General features: G+C 45.9%; 1 protein-coding gene across 1 annotated transcript in view; it reads right to left on the reverse strand.

Moving 5' to 3' along the window:
- Nucleotides 1-16,346, reverse strand: part of rnf24 (ring finger protein 24) — a 134,258-nt gene that overhangs the window by 45,271 nt on the left and 72,641 nt on the right. Inside the window, exons 3-4 of the mRNA XM_078223971.1 lie at nucleotides 15,546-15,588; nucleotides 6,076-6,117 (exon numbers count right to left, since the gene is read on the reverse strand). Coding sequence (XP_078080097.1) covers nucleotides 6,076-6,117; nucleotides 15,546-15,588 — 85 coding nt within the window. The remainder of the gene's footprint in view (nucleotides 1-6,075; nucleotides 6,118-15,545; nucleotides 15,589-16,346) is intronic.

A 16,346-nucleotide genomic window follows, 5' to 3' on the forward strand; every position in this document is an offset into this window, starting at 1 on the left:
ATGGGCAATTAATGCTGGTCTAACCTGCGACACCTACATCTCGTGAATAAATAAGTAATAGCTTGCTGCGTGCCAATTGGTTGCTGAAGTCCCTGCATTACGACAGTGTACACTTCCAAAATTTGCTATAAAGCACGTTGGGACATGTGAAGGAAGGTGCTATAGGAATGCACGTTTTTCTCTTCCCCCTTTGCAAAGACAGATAGGAGCATGACTTATTATCTGAAGGACAGACTTGGAAGAGCAAATTGTACTGTGAACATTACTTAAATGTATCTGCAATTATAATAAGGTCTCGTCCATTAATTCACTGTTGTCCGTGGTTGTCAGCATTTTAAAAATTCATTTGTGGGGCATGGGCATCACTGGCTGGGCCAGCATTTATTGCCCATCCCTCGTTGCCCTTGTTCAGAGGGCAGTTGAGAGTCAACCACATTGCTGTGGCTCTGGAGTCACATGTAGGCCAGACCAGGTAAGGACGGCAGATTTCCTTCCCTAAAGGACATTAGTGAATCAGATGGGTTTTTCTGACAATCGACAATGGTTTCATGGTCATCAGTAGATTCTTAATTCCGGATATTTTTTATTGAATTCAAATGGTGGGATTCGAACCCGGGTCCCCAGAACATTAGCTGAATTTCTGGATTAGTAGTCTAGCGATAATACCACTAGGCCATCGCCTCCCCTGATAGTGCAATCAAAACATACCGGTGTAGTAGGATTGCACACATAAGTATTTCAGTCGAGTCCTATATTAGTCTCTGACTCATTGCTAAATTAATGATTAAGCAGATAAGCTTTAATTAAAGTTGACCGAGGAGGTAGATGCCAGCCAGGCCATGGGGACAGAAGAGAAATCTCTGTCCTGAGAAGGGTTCAGAACTGATAAGGAGGAAGTGTTGAATAAACTGTTAGTGCTGAAAGTTGACAAGGCACTGGGACTGGATGGGGTGCATCCAACGGTATTGAAGGAACTGAGAATGGAAATTGCAGGGGCTCTGGCCATAATCTTCCAGCCTTATCTAGACTCAGGGGAGGTGCCAGAGGACTGGAGAATTGCAAATGTTATGCTCTTGTCCAAAACAGGTTGTAAGGATAGTCCCAGCAATTAAAGACCACTCAGTTTAACATCAGCGGTGGGCAAGCTTCCAGAAACAATTATTCGGAATAGAATTAGTCGTCATGTGGAAAAATGTGGGTTGATTAGGAAGAGCCAGCATGGATTTCTAAAGGGAAAATTGTGTTTAACGAACCTTCTGAGGTTTTTGAAGAGTTGACAGAGAGGGTTGATGAGGGTAATGTTGTGTACATGGGCTTTCAAAGGGGATTCAATACAATATCACACAACAGATTTGTGAGAAAAGTCATGGAATAAAAGGGACAGTAGCAACATGGATGCAAAATTGGCTCAATAATAGGAAGCAGAGAGTAATGATCAATGCATATTTTTCAGGCTGGAGGAAGGTTTGTAGCGGTGTTCCTCAGGGATGGTATTGGGACCCTTGCTTTTCCTGGTATATATGAATGATCTTGATCTTGGTGTGGAAGGGACAATTGCGAATGATACAAAACTTGGAAGTATTGTAAACTGTGAAAAATATAGTTTGTAATTTTAGAAGGCCATTGACAAGTTGGTGAAGTGGGCAGATAGGTGGCAGATGGAGTTCAATGTGGAGAAGTGTGAGGTGATGCATTTTAGTTGGAAGAACATGGAGAGACAAGATAAAATACTGGCGGGACAGGTGAAAGAGCAGTTAATAAACCATATATTACTCTTGGCTTTATTAATAGGGGCATAGAGTACAAGAGCAAGGTTATTCTGAACTTACACAAGATACTAGTTAGACCGCAGCTGGAAAATTGTGTACAGCTTTGGATGCTCATAAAAGGATCAAGAATGAGAGGGCACAGATTAAAAAAGAACATTTTCGCATGAGTGCTTCAGGTCTGGAATGCATTGCCTGGAAGTGTTGTGGTGGCAGGTTCAATCGTGACATTCAATATGACATTAGATGATTATTTGAATAGATACAATGTGCAGGGGTACGCCGAAAAAGGAAGGGGAATGGCACTCAGTCATAATACTCAGTAGGACAGCCAGTGGGGACATAGAGTCAAAGAGTCATAGGGGTTTACAGCATGGAAACAGGCCCTTCAGCCCAACTTGTCCATGCCGCCTTTTTTATTAAACCCCTAAGCTAGTTCCAATTGCCTGCATTTGGCCCATATCCCTCTATACCCATCTTACCCATGTAACTGTCTAAACGCTTTTTAAAAGACAAAATTGTACCCGCCTCTACTATTACCTCTGGCAGCTAGTTCCAGATACCCACCACCCTCTGTGTGAAAAAATTGCCCCTCTGGATCCTTTTGTATCTCTCCCCTCTCACCTTAAACCTATGCCCTCTAGTTTTAGACTCCCCTCCCTTTGGGAAAAGATATTGACTATCTAGCTGATCTATGCCCCCCATTATTTTATAGACCTCTATAAGATCACCCCTCAGCCTCCTACAGTCCAGAGAAAAAAGTCCCAGAATATACCGCCTCTCCTTATAACTCAAACATAAGATGATGGGCCAAATGGCCTCCTATTGCACTGTAACAATTCTGTATTTCTGTGAAGTACCAGGCTTGAAATTACAACATCACCGAGAATGATGCATGACCAAATAGCTCAGCAACATCCAGAACAACATTCCTGAAAGGAATCATCACACAACTCCAAGACGAAAGTAGCCACATTATTGCATCACAAATATAGGCTGTGAATTTGGTTTCATCGTGTTGACCCTGATGGAACTCCAAAGGCTACAGAATTTTGAAGAGGCCTGATAGGGCGGATGCTGAGACTGTTTCTGCTGTTCAGGGAATCTCAAACACAGTCTCAGGATACAAGGCCAATCACTTCAGGCTGAGATGAGGAAAAATTATTTCTTTCAGAGGGTTGTGAACCTTTGGAATTCTCTGCCCCAGAGGGGTGTGGATGCTCCATCGTTCAAGGCTGAGATTGGCAGATTTGTGGCTTCTCAGGGAATTAAGGAATATGGGGAGTGGGCAGGAAAATGGGGCTGAAGCCCAAGATCAGACATGATTGTATTGAGTGGTGGAGCAGGCTCGATGGGCCATATGGTCCACTCCAGCTCCTATTTCCTGTGTTATTATGGGCATGCCATGAATACAATGGAAGCACCCACAGTGGGCAGAGCATAAAATCAATCAACATCTAAAATCACATGCAATCTAGCACACAATCTATCCATTTGAACATCACGTGTCCAGCTAAATAAGACCATAAGGTATAGGAGCAGAATTAGGCCACTCGGCCCATCGAGTCTGCTCCACCATTCAATCTTGGCTGATATTTTTCTCATCCCCATTCTCCTACTTTTTCCCCATAACTTTTGATCCCCTTATTAATCAAGAACCTATCTCTCTCTGTCTTAAATACACTCAATGACTTGGCCTCCACAGCTTTCTGTGGCAATGAATTCCACAGATTCACCACCCTCTGGTTGAAGAAATTCCTCCTAATCTCAGTTCTAAAGGGTCATCCTTTACTCTGAGGCTGTACCCTGGGATCCTAGTCTCTCCTACTAACATCTTCCCCACGTCCACACTATCCAGGCCTTTCAGTATTCTGTATGTTTCAATGAGATCCTCCCTCACCCTTCTAAACTCCATCGAGTACAGACCCAGAGTCTCAAATGCTCCTCATACATCAAACCTTTCATTCCTGGGATCATCCTTGTGAACCTTCTTCATTTCCCCTATAAACACTATGCCACCTTCTTGCTGACACATAGCTGGTTCAGGCACTGCTCTTGGTTAAAGTGAAGATCGGACGAGTTCTCTCAGCAGAGGGGGAGCAGGCACGTGGCTTTGCCAGGCTGGCAGGAGTCCCATGGTGCAGGGAGCTGTGATTGTATGCACGTCACTCTGCGGATCCCCCACATTAGTCAGGGGATGTGCCCTAACAGCAAGGGTTACTACGGCATCAATGTGTAGTCACCAGTCATTGCCAGCTATCCTCACCAATGGAATCACCACAGGCCCTATCTCAGTGAAGACTGGGGTCAGATGAGGCTGTGCCATCATGCCACGAGGGTGGCACGGTGGCACAGTGGTCAGCACTGTTGCCTCACAGCGTCAGGGACCCGGGTTCGATTTGCGGCTTGTGTCACTGTCTGTGCAGAGTCTGCACGTTCTCCCCGTGTCTGCGTGGGTTTCCTCTGGGTGCTCTGCTTTCCTCCCAGAGTCCGAAAGACATGCTGGTTAGGTGCATTGGCCATGCTAAATTCTCCCTCAATGTACCTGAACAGGCGTCGGAGTGTGGCGACTAGGGGATTTTCACAGTAACTTCATTGCAGTGTTAATGTAAACCTACTTGTGACTAATAAATAAACAACTCTCTTCTCATTTTCCTGGCTGCAATACTGCAGCTCATGTCCAACAAATCATCCTCCAAGAAATGGCAAATGCTCAAGAGCATCACTCGAATTGAATTTTAAATTAGCAGTGACCCCCAAGATGTCTATGACTAAGAGAGCAAGAGTCTTGGTGCACAATGTCTGCACTTTCGCAAGCATCAAATGAGCCTTCCGTGTGAGGCAGGGCGAGGCAATATTTGACAAGAGAAATATTAACAAACTGTGAATTAACTGCACCATTCAACAGCAGCACAATAGAATTTTAGACGCTGTTGACAGCACTTGAGACTAGAGAGTTTCAAGGGAATTAAATTCAGCCCCTGGTTCGGAGAATTGCACCCATTTGGTGAATTTAAAGAATGTTGAAAGGCTAATGTGGACAAAGATATCCAGTCCACCAACAAATTCTACAGTCTTCAATTATAGACTCCTTCAGGTCATGCTCAATGGGAGGCTTGACCGCAGACCTCCCCAGACTACCCCAGCTTGTTTAGACTTCCCTCGTGCCACTATCTCATGCCTCTAACTATCTATCCAATATACAACAGATAACAACTGAAATTTTGCTCGATTGGCCATGGGAATTAATGATACTGCATTTACACAAACAAGCCAGCATAACTGAATGTCCTACAAAGCAACATTGCAACAACCTGTCAAGTCTAAGCATGGAAGCACTCTCTAATGTGCAAGCACTGGACTTTACTTCCAGAAGAACAAAGCTGGGCGGCACGGTGGCACAGTGGTTAGCATTGCTGCCTCATAGTGCCAGGGACCCGGGTTCGATTCCCAGCTTAGGTTACTGTCTGTGTGGCATCTGCGCCTTCTCCCCGTGTCTTCGTGGGTTTCCTCTGGGTGCTCTGGCTTCCTCCCACAGTCCGAAAGATGTGCTGGTTAGGCGCATTGGCCATGCTAAATTTTCCCTCAGTGTACCCGAACAGGCGCTGGAGTGCGGCAACTAGGGGATTTTCACAGTAGCTTCATTGCAGTGTTAATGTAAGCCTACTTGTGACACGAAGAAATAAGTGAAGTGATGCTAAGTATAGTACCTTGGTTAGACTGCAAGTGGAGTACTGTGTACAGTTCTGGCCTCTATGTTATGAAAAGGATACAGAAGCATGGGAGAAAGGTGCAGTAAAGATTTACAAGTATGATCTCAGAACTGAGAGGTTATAACTGTCAGGAAAGAATGGACAGACTCTCATTTCTCCTGAAAGGAAAAGGCCAAGAGGTGGCCTGGTAAAGATTTTCAAAATGATAAAAGGTACAATAGGGTCAACATAATGAAAATATTTCCATTTGTACGGTCGATAAATACAAGACGGTCAGGAATAAATCAGGTGGGGAATTCAGGAGAAAACAAATCAAGGACTCAAGAAAAATCCAAAGATGAAGGGAGGAATTTTTCCGTTCCGCCCGTCACGGGAATCGTAGCGGGCGGGACAGGACCATGCAAAGGTCTGTTGACGTCGGGTGGGATTTTCCAGTCTTGGTGCGAGTGCGGCCGGAAAATCCTGTCCGAGCGGTCTCCAATGTTGCTGTGCACTCTCTCTACTGGGCTGATAGTGACACTGCAGAGGCCTATCAGTCTGGAGGAAACAAATTACAAGGAAACGCTGATAAAAAATACACAAAACCTTTCCCTTACCTCATGTAAATTCAGCTCTTTCACTTTCTCTTTCAGAATGACCTGCAGAATACAGAGAATCACCATGGGTCAGACTCGATCAAACTGCAAAACATTGTCAGTTCCACACTGATCAACAAAGCTCACAAATACTCCAATACAATATCTATAATTATTGACAATCATTTATAATTATATAATAAATATTGACAATCATTTATAATTATATAATAAATATTGACAATCATTTATAATTATATAATAAAATCTTGATAGTTATAGCCACTAACTGCATTGTAATAAATTACATTACATAGGAAGCACAGCGCAAACATGGACCCAACAGTCCAACCAGTCTGTGCTGTTGTTTATACTGAACACCAGCTTACGTCCATTCTATCTCATTTAGAGTCATAGAGGTTTACAGCATGGAAACAGGCCCTTCGGCCCAACTTGTCCATGCCGCCCTTTTTTTTTAAAACCCCTAAGCTAATCCCAATTGCCCGCATTTGGCCCATATCCCTCTATACCCATCGTACCCGTGTAACTATCAAAATGCTTTTTAAAAGATAAAATTGTAACCGCCTCTACTACTACCTCTGGCAGCTTGTTCCAGACACTCACCACCCTCTGTGAAAAAATTGCCCCTCTGGACACTTTTGTATCTCTCCCCTCTCACCTTAAACCTATGCCCTCTAGTTTTAGACTCCCCTACCTTTGGGAAAAGATATTGACTATCTCGCTGATCTGTGCCTCTCATTATTTTATTTTATAGACCTCTATAAGGTCACCCTTCAGCCTCCTACGCTCCAGAGAAAAAAATCAGTCTATCCAGCCTCTCCTTATAACTCAATCCATCAAGTCCCGGTAGCATCCTAGTAAATCTTTTCTGCACTCTATCTAGTTTAATAATATCCTTTCTATTATAGGGTGACCAGAACTGTACACAGTATTCCAAGTGTGGCCTTACCAATGTCTTGTACAACTTCAACAAGACGTCCCAACTACTGTATTCAATGTTCTGATCGATGAAACCAAACATGCCGAATGCCTTCTTCACCACTCTGTCCACCTGTGACTCCACTTTCAAGGAGCTATGAACATGTACCCCGAGATTTCTCATTTATTAAAGTTTATCTATTAGAGTCACAAGTAGGCTTACATTAACAATGCAATGAAGCTGCTGTGAAAATCCCCTTGCTGCCACACTCCGGGGCCTATCCGGGTAGACTGAGGGGGAATTTAGCATGGCCAATGCACCTAACTAGCATGTCCTTCGGACTGTGGGAGGAAACCGGAGCACCCGGAGGAAACCCACGCAGACACGGGGAGAATGTTCAAACTCCGCACAGTCACCCACAGGCACCCAAGCCGGGAATTGAACCTGGGTCCCTGGTTCTGTGAGGCAGCAGTTCTAACCACTGTGCCACTGTGCCGTCCGTTTAGCTCTGCCCTCAGCATATCTTTCCATCTTTTTTCCTCTTGTATTCTTGTTAGTTCCCTTTTGAAAGCATCTAAGTTTTTTTTGACTCACCTCCACGGTAGCGAGTTCCACATTGTAACCACTCAGACTAAAGGAATTTCTCCTTGCTTCTCACTGTTGCCTCGATTAATAGCTTTCCTGTATTTATGGACACTACCTTTGAATTCCCCCGTGAGTGAAAAATCCCCCCTACTGTTTACCCTGTCTTTCATCATTTTAAAAAACTCGACCGTGTCAGCTTTAAGGGCAGGATTTTCCCTGGGGCCTTCCGAACACTGGGTGTTAGGCTCAAACTGGGGTCATAAATTTGCAATGTGTGGAAAACACTTACTCAACGTGATTCTCCCAAATCGGTCAGCTGGTCCTCAGAGGGCATTCAATTGAAGGTGGCAGGTGAGTTCACCAGGATGTTGCCTGGTCTCGAGGGTGTTGGCTATGGGGAGAGGTTGAATAAACTAGGATTGTTTTCACTGGGAAGATGGAGGCTGAGGGAAGACCCGATAGAGGTCTACAAAATTATCAGAGACATAGACATGGTGGATAGTCAGAGGCTTTTTCCCAGGGTGGAAGTGTCAATTGCAAGGGGCACAAGTTCAAGGTGAAAGGGGGAAAGTTTAAGGGAGATGTGCGGGGGACGTTTTTCACTCAAAGAGTGGTAGGTGCCTGGAACACGCTGCCAGAGGAGGTGGTGGGAGCAGGCACATAAGCAACATTTAAGAGGCATCTGGATGGGTACATGATTAAGGAGGGAATAAAGGGATACAGACTGAGTTGGGGGTAGAAGGTTTTTTTTTTAGTTAGGGCATCATAATCAGCATGGGCTTGGAAGGCCAAAGGGCCTGTTCTTTGTTCTCTCAAAGCTGGAGGGTCAATAGGAGACCCTCCAGCAATGAAACAGCAGTGGGGTGCCCTTATGGGGAGTGATGCCCCTGTCCACATCAACGGGGACGAAGTAGAAATGGTTGAGAGTTTCAAGTTTTTAGGTGTTCAGATCACCAACAACCTGTCCTGATCCCCCCATGCCGACACTATAGTCAAGAAAGCCCACCAACGCCTCTAATTTCTCAGAAGACTAAGGAAAACTCAGAAGACTGGGCAGCACGGTGGCACGGTGGTTAGCACTCCTCCTCACAGCGCCAGGGACCCGGGTTCGACTCCTGCCTTGTCTGTGTGGAGTTTGCACATTCTCCCCATGTCTGCGTGGGTTTCCTCCGGGTGCTCCGGTTTCCTCCCACAGTCCAAAGATGTGCAGGTTAGGTGCATTGGCCATACCAGGCGCCGGAGTGTGGCGACTAGGGGATTTTCACAGTAACTTCATTGAAGTGTTAATGTAAACCTACTTGTGACTCATAAACTTTAACTTTACTTTGAAATTTGGCATGTCAGCTACGACTCTCACCAACTTTAACAGATGCACCATAAAAAGCATTCTTTCTGGTTGTATCACAGCTTGGTATGGCTCCTGCTCTGCCCAAGAGTGTAAGAAACTACAAAAGGTTGTGAATGTAGCCCAATCCAACACGCAAAGCAGCCTCCCATCCATTGACTCTGTCTACACTTCCCGCTGCCTTGGCAAAGCAGCCAGCATAATTAAGGACCCCACGCATCCCGGACATTCTCTCTTCCACCTTCTTCCATTGGGAAAAAGATACAAAAGCCTGAGGTCATGTACCAACCGACTCAAGAACAGCTTCTTCCCTGCTGCTGTTTTGAATGGACTTACCTCCCATTAAGTTGATCTTTCTCTACATCCTAGCTATGACTGTAACACTACATTCTGCACTCTCTCCTTTCCTTCCCTATGAACGGTATGCTTTGTCTGTATAGTGCGCAATAAACAATACTTTCCACTGTGCAATAATGAATGTGACAATAATAAATCAAATCAAATCAAATGATCCCTCTTCTCTCCAACTTTTTAAACTCTGGAATGAGGAAAGGCCTTTGCAACCAGGCCAGCATTGTTCTCGGGGTGGGACAGATCCCCTTTCACAGGGCAGTTTACAGTTGACACTGAAGCTTCAAAGCCTGTTTGGCCTGCTAGCCCCTGATCTCCCGTCACTAGGCCACCCAGGCCACCAAACTGGCCCTGCTCCTTCCAGGAACCTGTGGACCAACTGGAAAATCCCAATCAGTCTCTGCCAATAAAATCATAGAAACCCCAAAAGTGCATAAGAAGGCCATTGGGCCCATCGAATCTGCATTGACCACAATCCCACCCAGGCCCTATCCCCATAACCCTACTTATTTACCTTACTAACCTTCTGACACTAAGGGACAATTTAGCATGACCAATCAACCTAACCTGCACATCTTAGGAGAGTGGGGGGAAACTAGAGCATCCGGAGGAAACCCATGCAGGGAGAACGTGCAGACTTCGCACAGATAGTGACCCAAGCCGGGAATTGAACCCTGTGAGGCAGCAGTGCTAACCACTGTGCCACCGTGCCACTCTCAACATACCTTTACTCCCTTGAACAAGCTACCCACCGCTTGTGAAATTCAGAAGGAACATCATGCAGGAAGATACCGCTGCTAAATTCAAAAACAATGAACAATCGCAGTGGTATTCTAATCCTCCCAAAGTAAGTTACTGTCGGAGAGATTTAACAATCCATCCTTGATACTAAAGCATCGATCCAGTTCTCCAAAATATTTGCTTCTGCAGAATGCGAAACCGGAGGGAATTTGGTCAGTGAGGACATTTTAAGGGTCAATTTCTTTTTAAAATTTGAGTAGACTTTTCAATCTAGCATTCAACTTTAGCCTTCACAGAAGGCAATGGCCTAGTGGCATTATTGCTAGACTATTAATCCAGAGACTCAGCTAATGTTTCGGGTCTCCAGGTTCGAATCCCGCCACGGCAGATGGTGGAATTTGAATTCAATAAAAAATATCTGGAATTAAGAATCTACTGATGGCCATGAAACCATTGTCGGAAAAACCCATCTGGTTCACTAATGTCCTTCAGGGAAGGAAATCTGCCGTCCTTACCCAGTCTGGCCTATGTGTGACTCCAGAGCCTCAGCAATCATAGAACCCTCCAGTGCAGAAGGAGGCCATTCAGCCCATCAACTCTGCACCGACCATAATCCCACCCAGGTCCTTCTCCCATAACCCCATGCATTTACCCTAGCTAATCCCCCTGACACTAAGGGGCAATTTAGCACGGCCAATCCACCTAACTCACACATCTTTGGACTGTAGGAGGAAACTGGAGCACCCGGAGGAAACCCATGCAGACACGGGGAGAATGTGCAAACTCCACACAGTGACCCAAGCCGGGAATAGAACCCGGGTCCCTGGTGCTGTGAGGCAGCAGTGCTAACCACTATGCCACCATGCTGCAATGTGGTTGACTCTCAATTGTCCTCCAAAGGCATGGGTAATAAATGCTGGTCAGCCAGCAACTCCCATGATTGAATAAAAAAAAGTGTTAGCCAGTGGCACACAAAGCTGGTTATTCATGGCAATTGCAGTAAGTTAATTCTGTTAGAAACGGCCATGTCTGTCAGCAGAGGCTGAATCTGGTCTTTGGAATTTGTGCTGGTAAATACAGGAGGATTTTGTTAATACGCAGCATGAGGCGAGCATTAAAATCAATAGTTTAAAGAAGGTACTAACTAGATTAGTGGGAGTTTTGTTTTTCGAGCATTGATGGGCAGCTGAGTTCTGCTGCTTGCAATCCCTGAGCTTCAGAACATTTTAAGGTGGCAAAAGTGGAGCACGTAACGAAACAAATAAAGAAAAGATGCTCCAGGAGCAGGTTCGCTGCTGGCCAGAAGCAAAGAGTGAGAAAACCCGAAACAAACAGAGCAAATGAAGACTTACAGAGCAGAGTGAAGTTTGTTAAACTTAGCGTGGAGTCCAGGAGACTCTGCAACACCGAATTGAAATGAGGGGGGGCGGGGGAAGGGGTGGGGGGGGGGGGCAGATGTCCTTTCAGAGGGCGGGTCAGTGTGGGATTAAGGCAGAGAATCACTTCCACTCGCCTTGCACGACTAACTCTTCTTTCATTGAATCGCCCGCCTTCCAGCTTAACACAGAAATTTCCTTCTAGTATTGCTGAAAACAAGAGACCTGTCGAAGCTTTTCATCTTGGACTCATCAGGATTATTCGCCGGGGACAGGGTTTCCAGAGTCGTCAGTTCCGGGCCGGAAATTGGCATGGAGCTGATTTAAATATTAAAATTGGGATTTGCATCACCGTAGGGGGCTTGGGACTGAAGTCTCCGGGCCCGCTCGCCTCTCCCCCACCCCCAGCCAGGAGTGGTTCACTCCAGTGGGGTTTACAAAAACTCCCCACGAATGGGGGACCGGTGGCCCGACCCCACTGGAGTGAAAGGGGGGGGGCCATGGAGACCCCCCAGGAGTTCGGGGGTGAGGGGGGTGCCCTCTGGGTATTGCCAGTTTGGCAGTGCTAGCCTGGCCCCCAGATTCAGTTATCTTGGCTGATCTACGCCTCACCTCCATTTACTTGCCTTTGCCCCATGTTTTGTGACATGGAAAATATTAACTGATCCGCAACCCTTTGAGCGTGAAGAATTCCAGATTTCCACCACCGTTTGTGTAAAGTAATTGCTTCCTGATTTCAAACCAAAATGGCCTCATTCAAACTTTCCCCCCCGAATGAGGAAATAATTTCTATATTGCCCTTGTTGAATTCCTTCATGGTTCTAAAAATCTTGATTGGATCATTTAAACTCGATACAAGCCAAGCCTGGGAGGGTGGTAGAGGCGGGTTGCCTCACATCCTTTAAAAAGTATCTGGAGGAGCACTTGGCACATCATAACATTCAGGGCTATGGGCCAAGTGCTGGCATTTGGGATTAGGTGGGGGTTCAGGTGTTTCTAATGTGTTGGTGCAGACTCGATGGGCCGAAGGGCCTCTTCTGCACTGTATGATTCTCTGATATCTGTGATTTTCAACGTGAATCTCTCTGAGGCACTCTGCAGTGCTCAGAGAGTGGGAGATTCATTTTGAAAATCCTGCTGTAAAAACCAGCGGGAGTTGCTCCAGTTTTTATGCAAATTCGGCACTTAGAATATTTTTGGTAGAATCGGCCCCCACATTAAAATTCCTGCCTCAAATATTAATAGTAAGAGTTTTAACAACACCAGATTAAAGTCCAACAGGTTTATTTGGTCGCAAATGCCATTAGCTTTCGGAGCGCTGCTCCTTCGTCAGATGGAGTGGATATCTGCTCTCAAACAGGGCACAGAGACACAAACTCAAGTTATAGAGTACTGATTAGAATGCGAATCTCTACTGCCAACCAGGTCTTAAAGATACAGACAATGTGAGTGGAGGTCACGGCGACCACGGGCATTCAGCCTCTGATCTTCGGGTAAGCGTTCTCCAAGGCGGCCTTCACGACACACGACAGCGCTGAGTCGCTGAGCAGAAACTAATAGCCAAGTTCCACACACATGAGGACGGCCTAAACCAGGATCTTGGATTTATGTCACACTATCAGTAACCCCCACAGCTTGCCTCCTGGACTTGCAGAATCTCACTGGCTGTCCTGTCTGGAGACAATACACATCTCTTTAACCTGTGCTTAATGCTCCCTCCACTCACATTGTCTGTATCTTTAAGATCTGGTTGGCTGTAGAGATTCGCATTCTAATCAGTATTCTGTAACTTGATTTTGTGTCTCTGTATGCCCTGTTTGAGAGCAGGTTTCCACTCCATCTGACGAAGAAGCAGCGCTCCGAAAGCTAATGGCATTTGCTACCAAATAAACCTGTTGGACTTTAACCTGGTGTTGTTAAAACTTTTACTGTGTTTACCCCAGTCCAACGCCGGCATCTCCACATCAAATATTAATAACAGGAACAAAATGAACCACTGAGCTTTTTAAAAAAAATGTTTTATTCGTTCGTGAGATGTGGGCATCGCTGGCTGGACCAGCATTTATAGCCCATCCCTGAGGGCATTTAAGAGGCACATGTAGGCCAGACCTGGTAAGGGCGACAGACATTAATGAAACAGATGGGTTTTTACGACAATTGATAATGGTTTCATGGTCATCAGTAGATTTTCAAGTTGAGATTTTCATTCAATTCAAATCTCACCATCTGCTGTGGTGGGATTCGAACCCAGGTCCCCAGAGTGGGTCACCCTGTTCTGTCCCTCCTTCCCAACATCAGAGTCCAGAGGCGAGCCAGCTAGGTCCCTCTCATCGCAGCAGTCTAAAACAGGCATGGATGCCCCAGGAAGCTTGATTTCCTTCTGAAACCTGCCAACCTGATGTTAAGGAGGCTCTGCCTTTAAGGTGGAGCAGACCTCCAGACAGGAGGGAATAAACTGCTGACCCATGTATTTCACTGGCCATTAGCCCAGACTGCTCAGGATAGAAATTCTAGGGTAGACGTGGAGGTGAAGGGGTAGCGCTGGCCTAGTGCTAGTATGGTTTGGAGGGTAGGTCTTATGAGGAAAGGTTGAGGGAACTTGGGCTTTTCTCTTTGGAGAGGAGGAGGTTGAGAGGAGACTTGATAGAGGTTTATAAGATGATGAGGGGGATAGATAGAGTGAACGTTCAAAGACTATTTCCTCGGGTGAATGGAGCGGTAACTAGGGGGCATAACTATAGGGTTCATGGTGGGAGATATAGGAAGGATGTCCGAGGTAGGTTTTTTACTCAGAGAGTGGTTGGGGTGTGGAATGGACTGCCTGCAGTGATAGTGGAGTCAGAAACTTTAGGAACATTTAAGAAGCTATTGGATAGGCACATGGAGTACTTCGGGATGATAGGGAGGAAATAGCTTGATCTAGGTTTCAGACAAAGCTCGGCACAACATCGTGGGCCGAAGGGCCTGTTCTGTGCTGTACTGTTCTCTGTTCTATGTTCTATGTCTGGAATATTAATCCAGAAACTCAGCTAGTGTTCTGGGGACCCAGGTTCGAATCCCGCCACGGCAGGTGGTGAAATTTGAATTCAATAAAAAAAATCTGGAATTAAGAATCTACTGATGACCATGAAACCATTGTTGATTGTCGGAAAAACCCACCTAGTTCACTAATGTCCTTTAGTGAAGGAAATCTGCCATCCTTACCTGGTCTGACCTACATGTGACTCCAGAGCTACAGCAAGGTGGTTGACTCTCAACTGCCCTCAAACAACTAGAAATGGGCAATAAATGCTGGCCAGCCAGCGACGCCCATGTCCCACGAATGAATAAAAAAAATGGAGTTGAGGTAAAGATCAGCTATAGTCAAAATGGACATGGAAGATCCCGACTCGAGCATCCCGCCTCAGTACTGGGCCTATGCGTTATCCTTCATTGAGTGAAAGTTAGTGCATGTCATGGTGACTGGAGAAGCTCCAGTGTTAAGGGTGGTTTGTGGGGGCTGGGATTGGAATCTTTCCATATGTAGACTGTGACAGATGGAGAAAAGCAAGTGCTGTAACCAGAAGTGTAATGAATACCACGTACAGCTTTGCACATTACGATCTCACGTGACTTTACACATTTAAGCGGATGCCACTGGGGAATTGAATATTTTTATGGGCTAGATATTTTCCTTCACCACTGGACCCAGGAACTGAATCATAAATAAAAATCATAAGTCATAAAATCCCTACAGTGCAGAAGCAGGCTATTCGGCCCATCGAGTCTCTGTTGACTCTCTGACAGAGCATTATACCAAGGCCCACTCTCCCACCCTATCCCTATAACCCCATGCATTTTAGCAAGGCCAATCCACCTAACCCACACATCTTTGGACACAGAGGGATAATTTGGCATGGCCAATCCACCTTACCCACACATCTTTGGACACAGAGGGGTAATTTAGCATGGCCAATCCATCTGGGGGTTCAAGTGGAGACAGTGGAGTTTTTGCTCAGCACTTCAACACACTAACCTGCACCCAAAGTGCTGATAGCATGAAATCTCCCTCACTCTATGCTCACTTTCCTTACCTTGCTGGGCACATAATTCACACAAAAGGGAGAGTCGCCATTTTAATGAATGATGTCAGCAGTGGAGATATGGGTCTTACCTGTTTGTATGCATAAAGCTCCTTGTGTGCTTGATGTCGTAACCTGGACAGAGAGGAATGAGAGAGGAGTCAGTCATTTCTAAGTTGCTTCTCCGTAACTGTGCAACTCATTTTCTAACGCCAGCTGTTGCAGTAGCCCATACAGGTAGCTGCTGACAGGCAATGGCCATTATTACCACTCAATCCCAGTTGCTGCTCTCTTTGTGAAAGAACTCAAATGTTCTAGTGTCAAAGGCAATGGTTTAAAGAAGGCAGCAGGGAGAACCACTCCCTCAACAGGCCAGATCTTATCCAGATCGCTCCTTGATGTATCTAGGATATTATCAAGGCTGTACGCACACGTGTTCACACATGTGTGCACACACGTGTTCACTCAAAACACCACAACTTTCAAAGCTCTGTCACTGATATAGGGCAATATAGTAGCTGACAGTGAGTCCCAAGGTCGTCAGGATTTAAACAAGGTTGGAATTTACACAGGGCAATCTTGTTCTTGTTTTTGCTCTCGAGGGAGTGCAGCGAAAGTTCACCAGGCTGATTCCGGGGATGGCGGGGCTGATGTATGAGGAGAGATTGACTCGGTTAGGATTGTTTGCACTGGAGTTCAGGCAAATGAGACGGGATCTCATAGAGACTTATAAAATTCTAACAGGACTAGACAGGGTAGATGCAGGGAGGATGTTCCTGATGGTGGGGGAGTCCAGAACTCCCTCGCTGGTCCCTGCCTCTGAGCCAGAAACTCCGGGTTTGACCCAACTGGGGCAAGAATCCCCCCCACCCCTCCCCTCCAGGACTCGAGGA

This window comes from Mustelus asterias, chromosome 1, assembly GCF_964213995.1.
Source record: "Mustelus asterias chromosome 1, sMusAst1.hap1.1, whole genome shotgun sequence".
In the NCBI taxonomy this organism is placed as follows: Eukaryota; Metazoa; Chordata; class Chondrichthyes; order Carcharhiniformes; family Triakidae; genus Mustelus; species Mustelus asterias.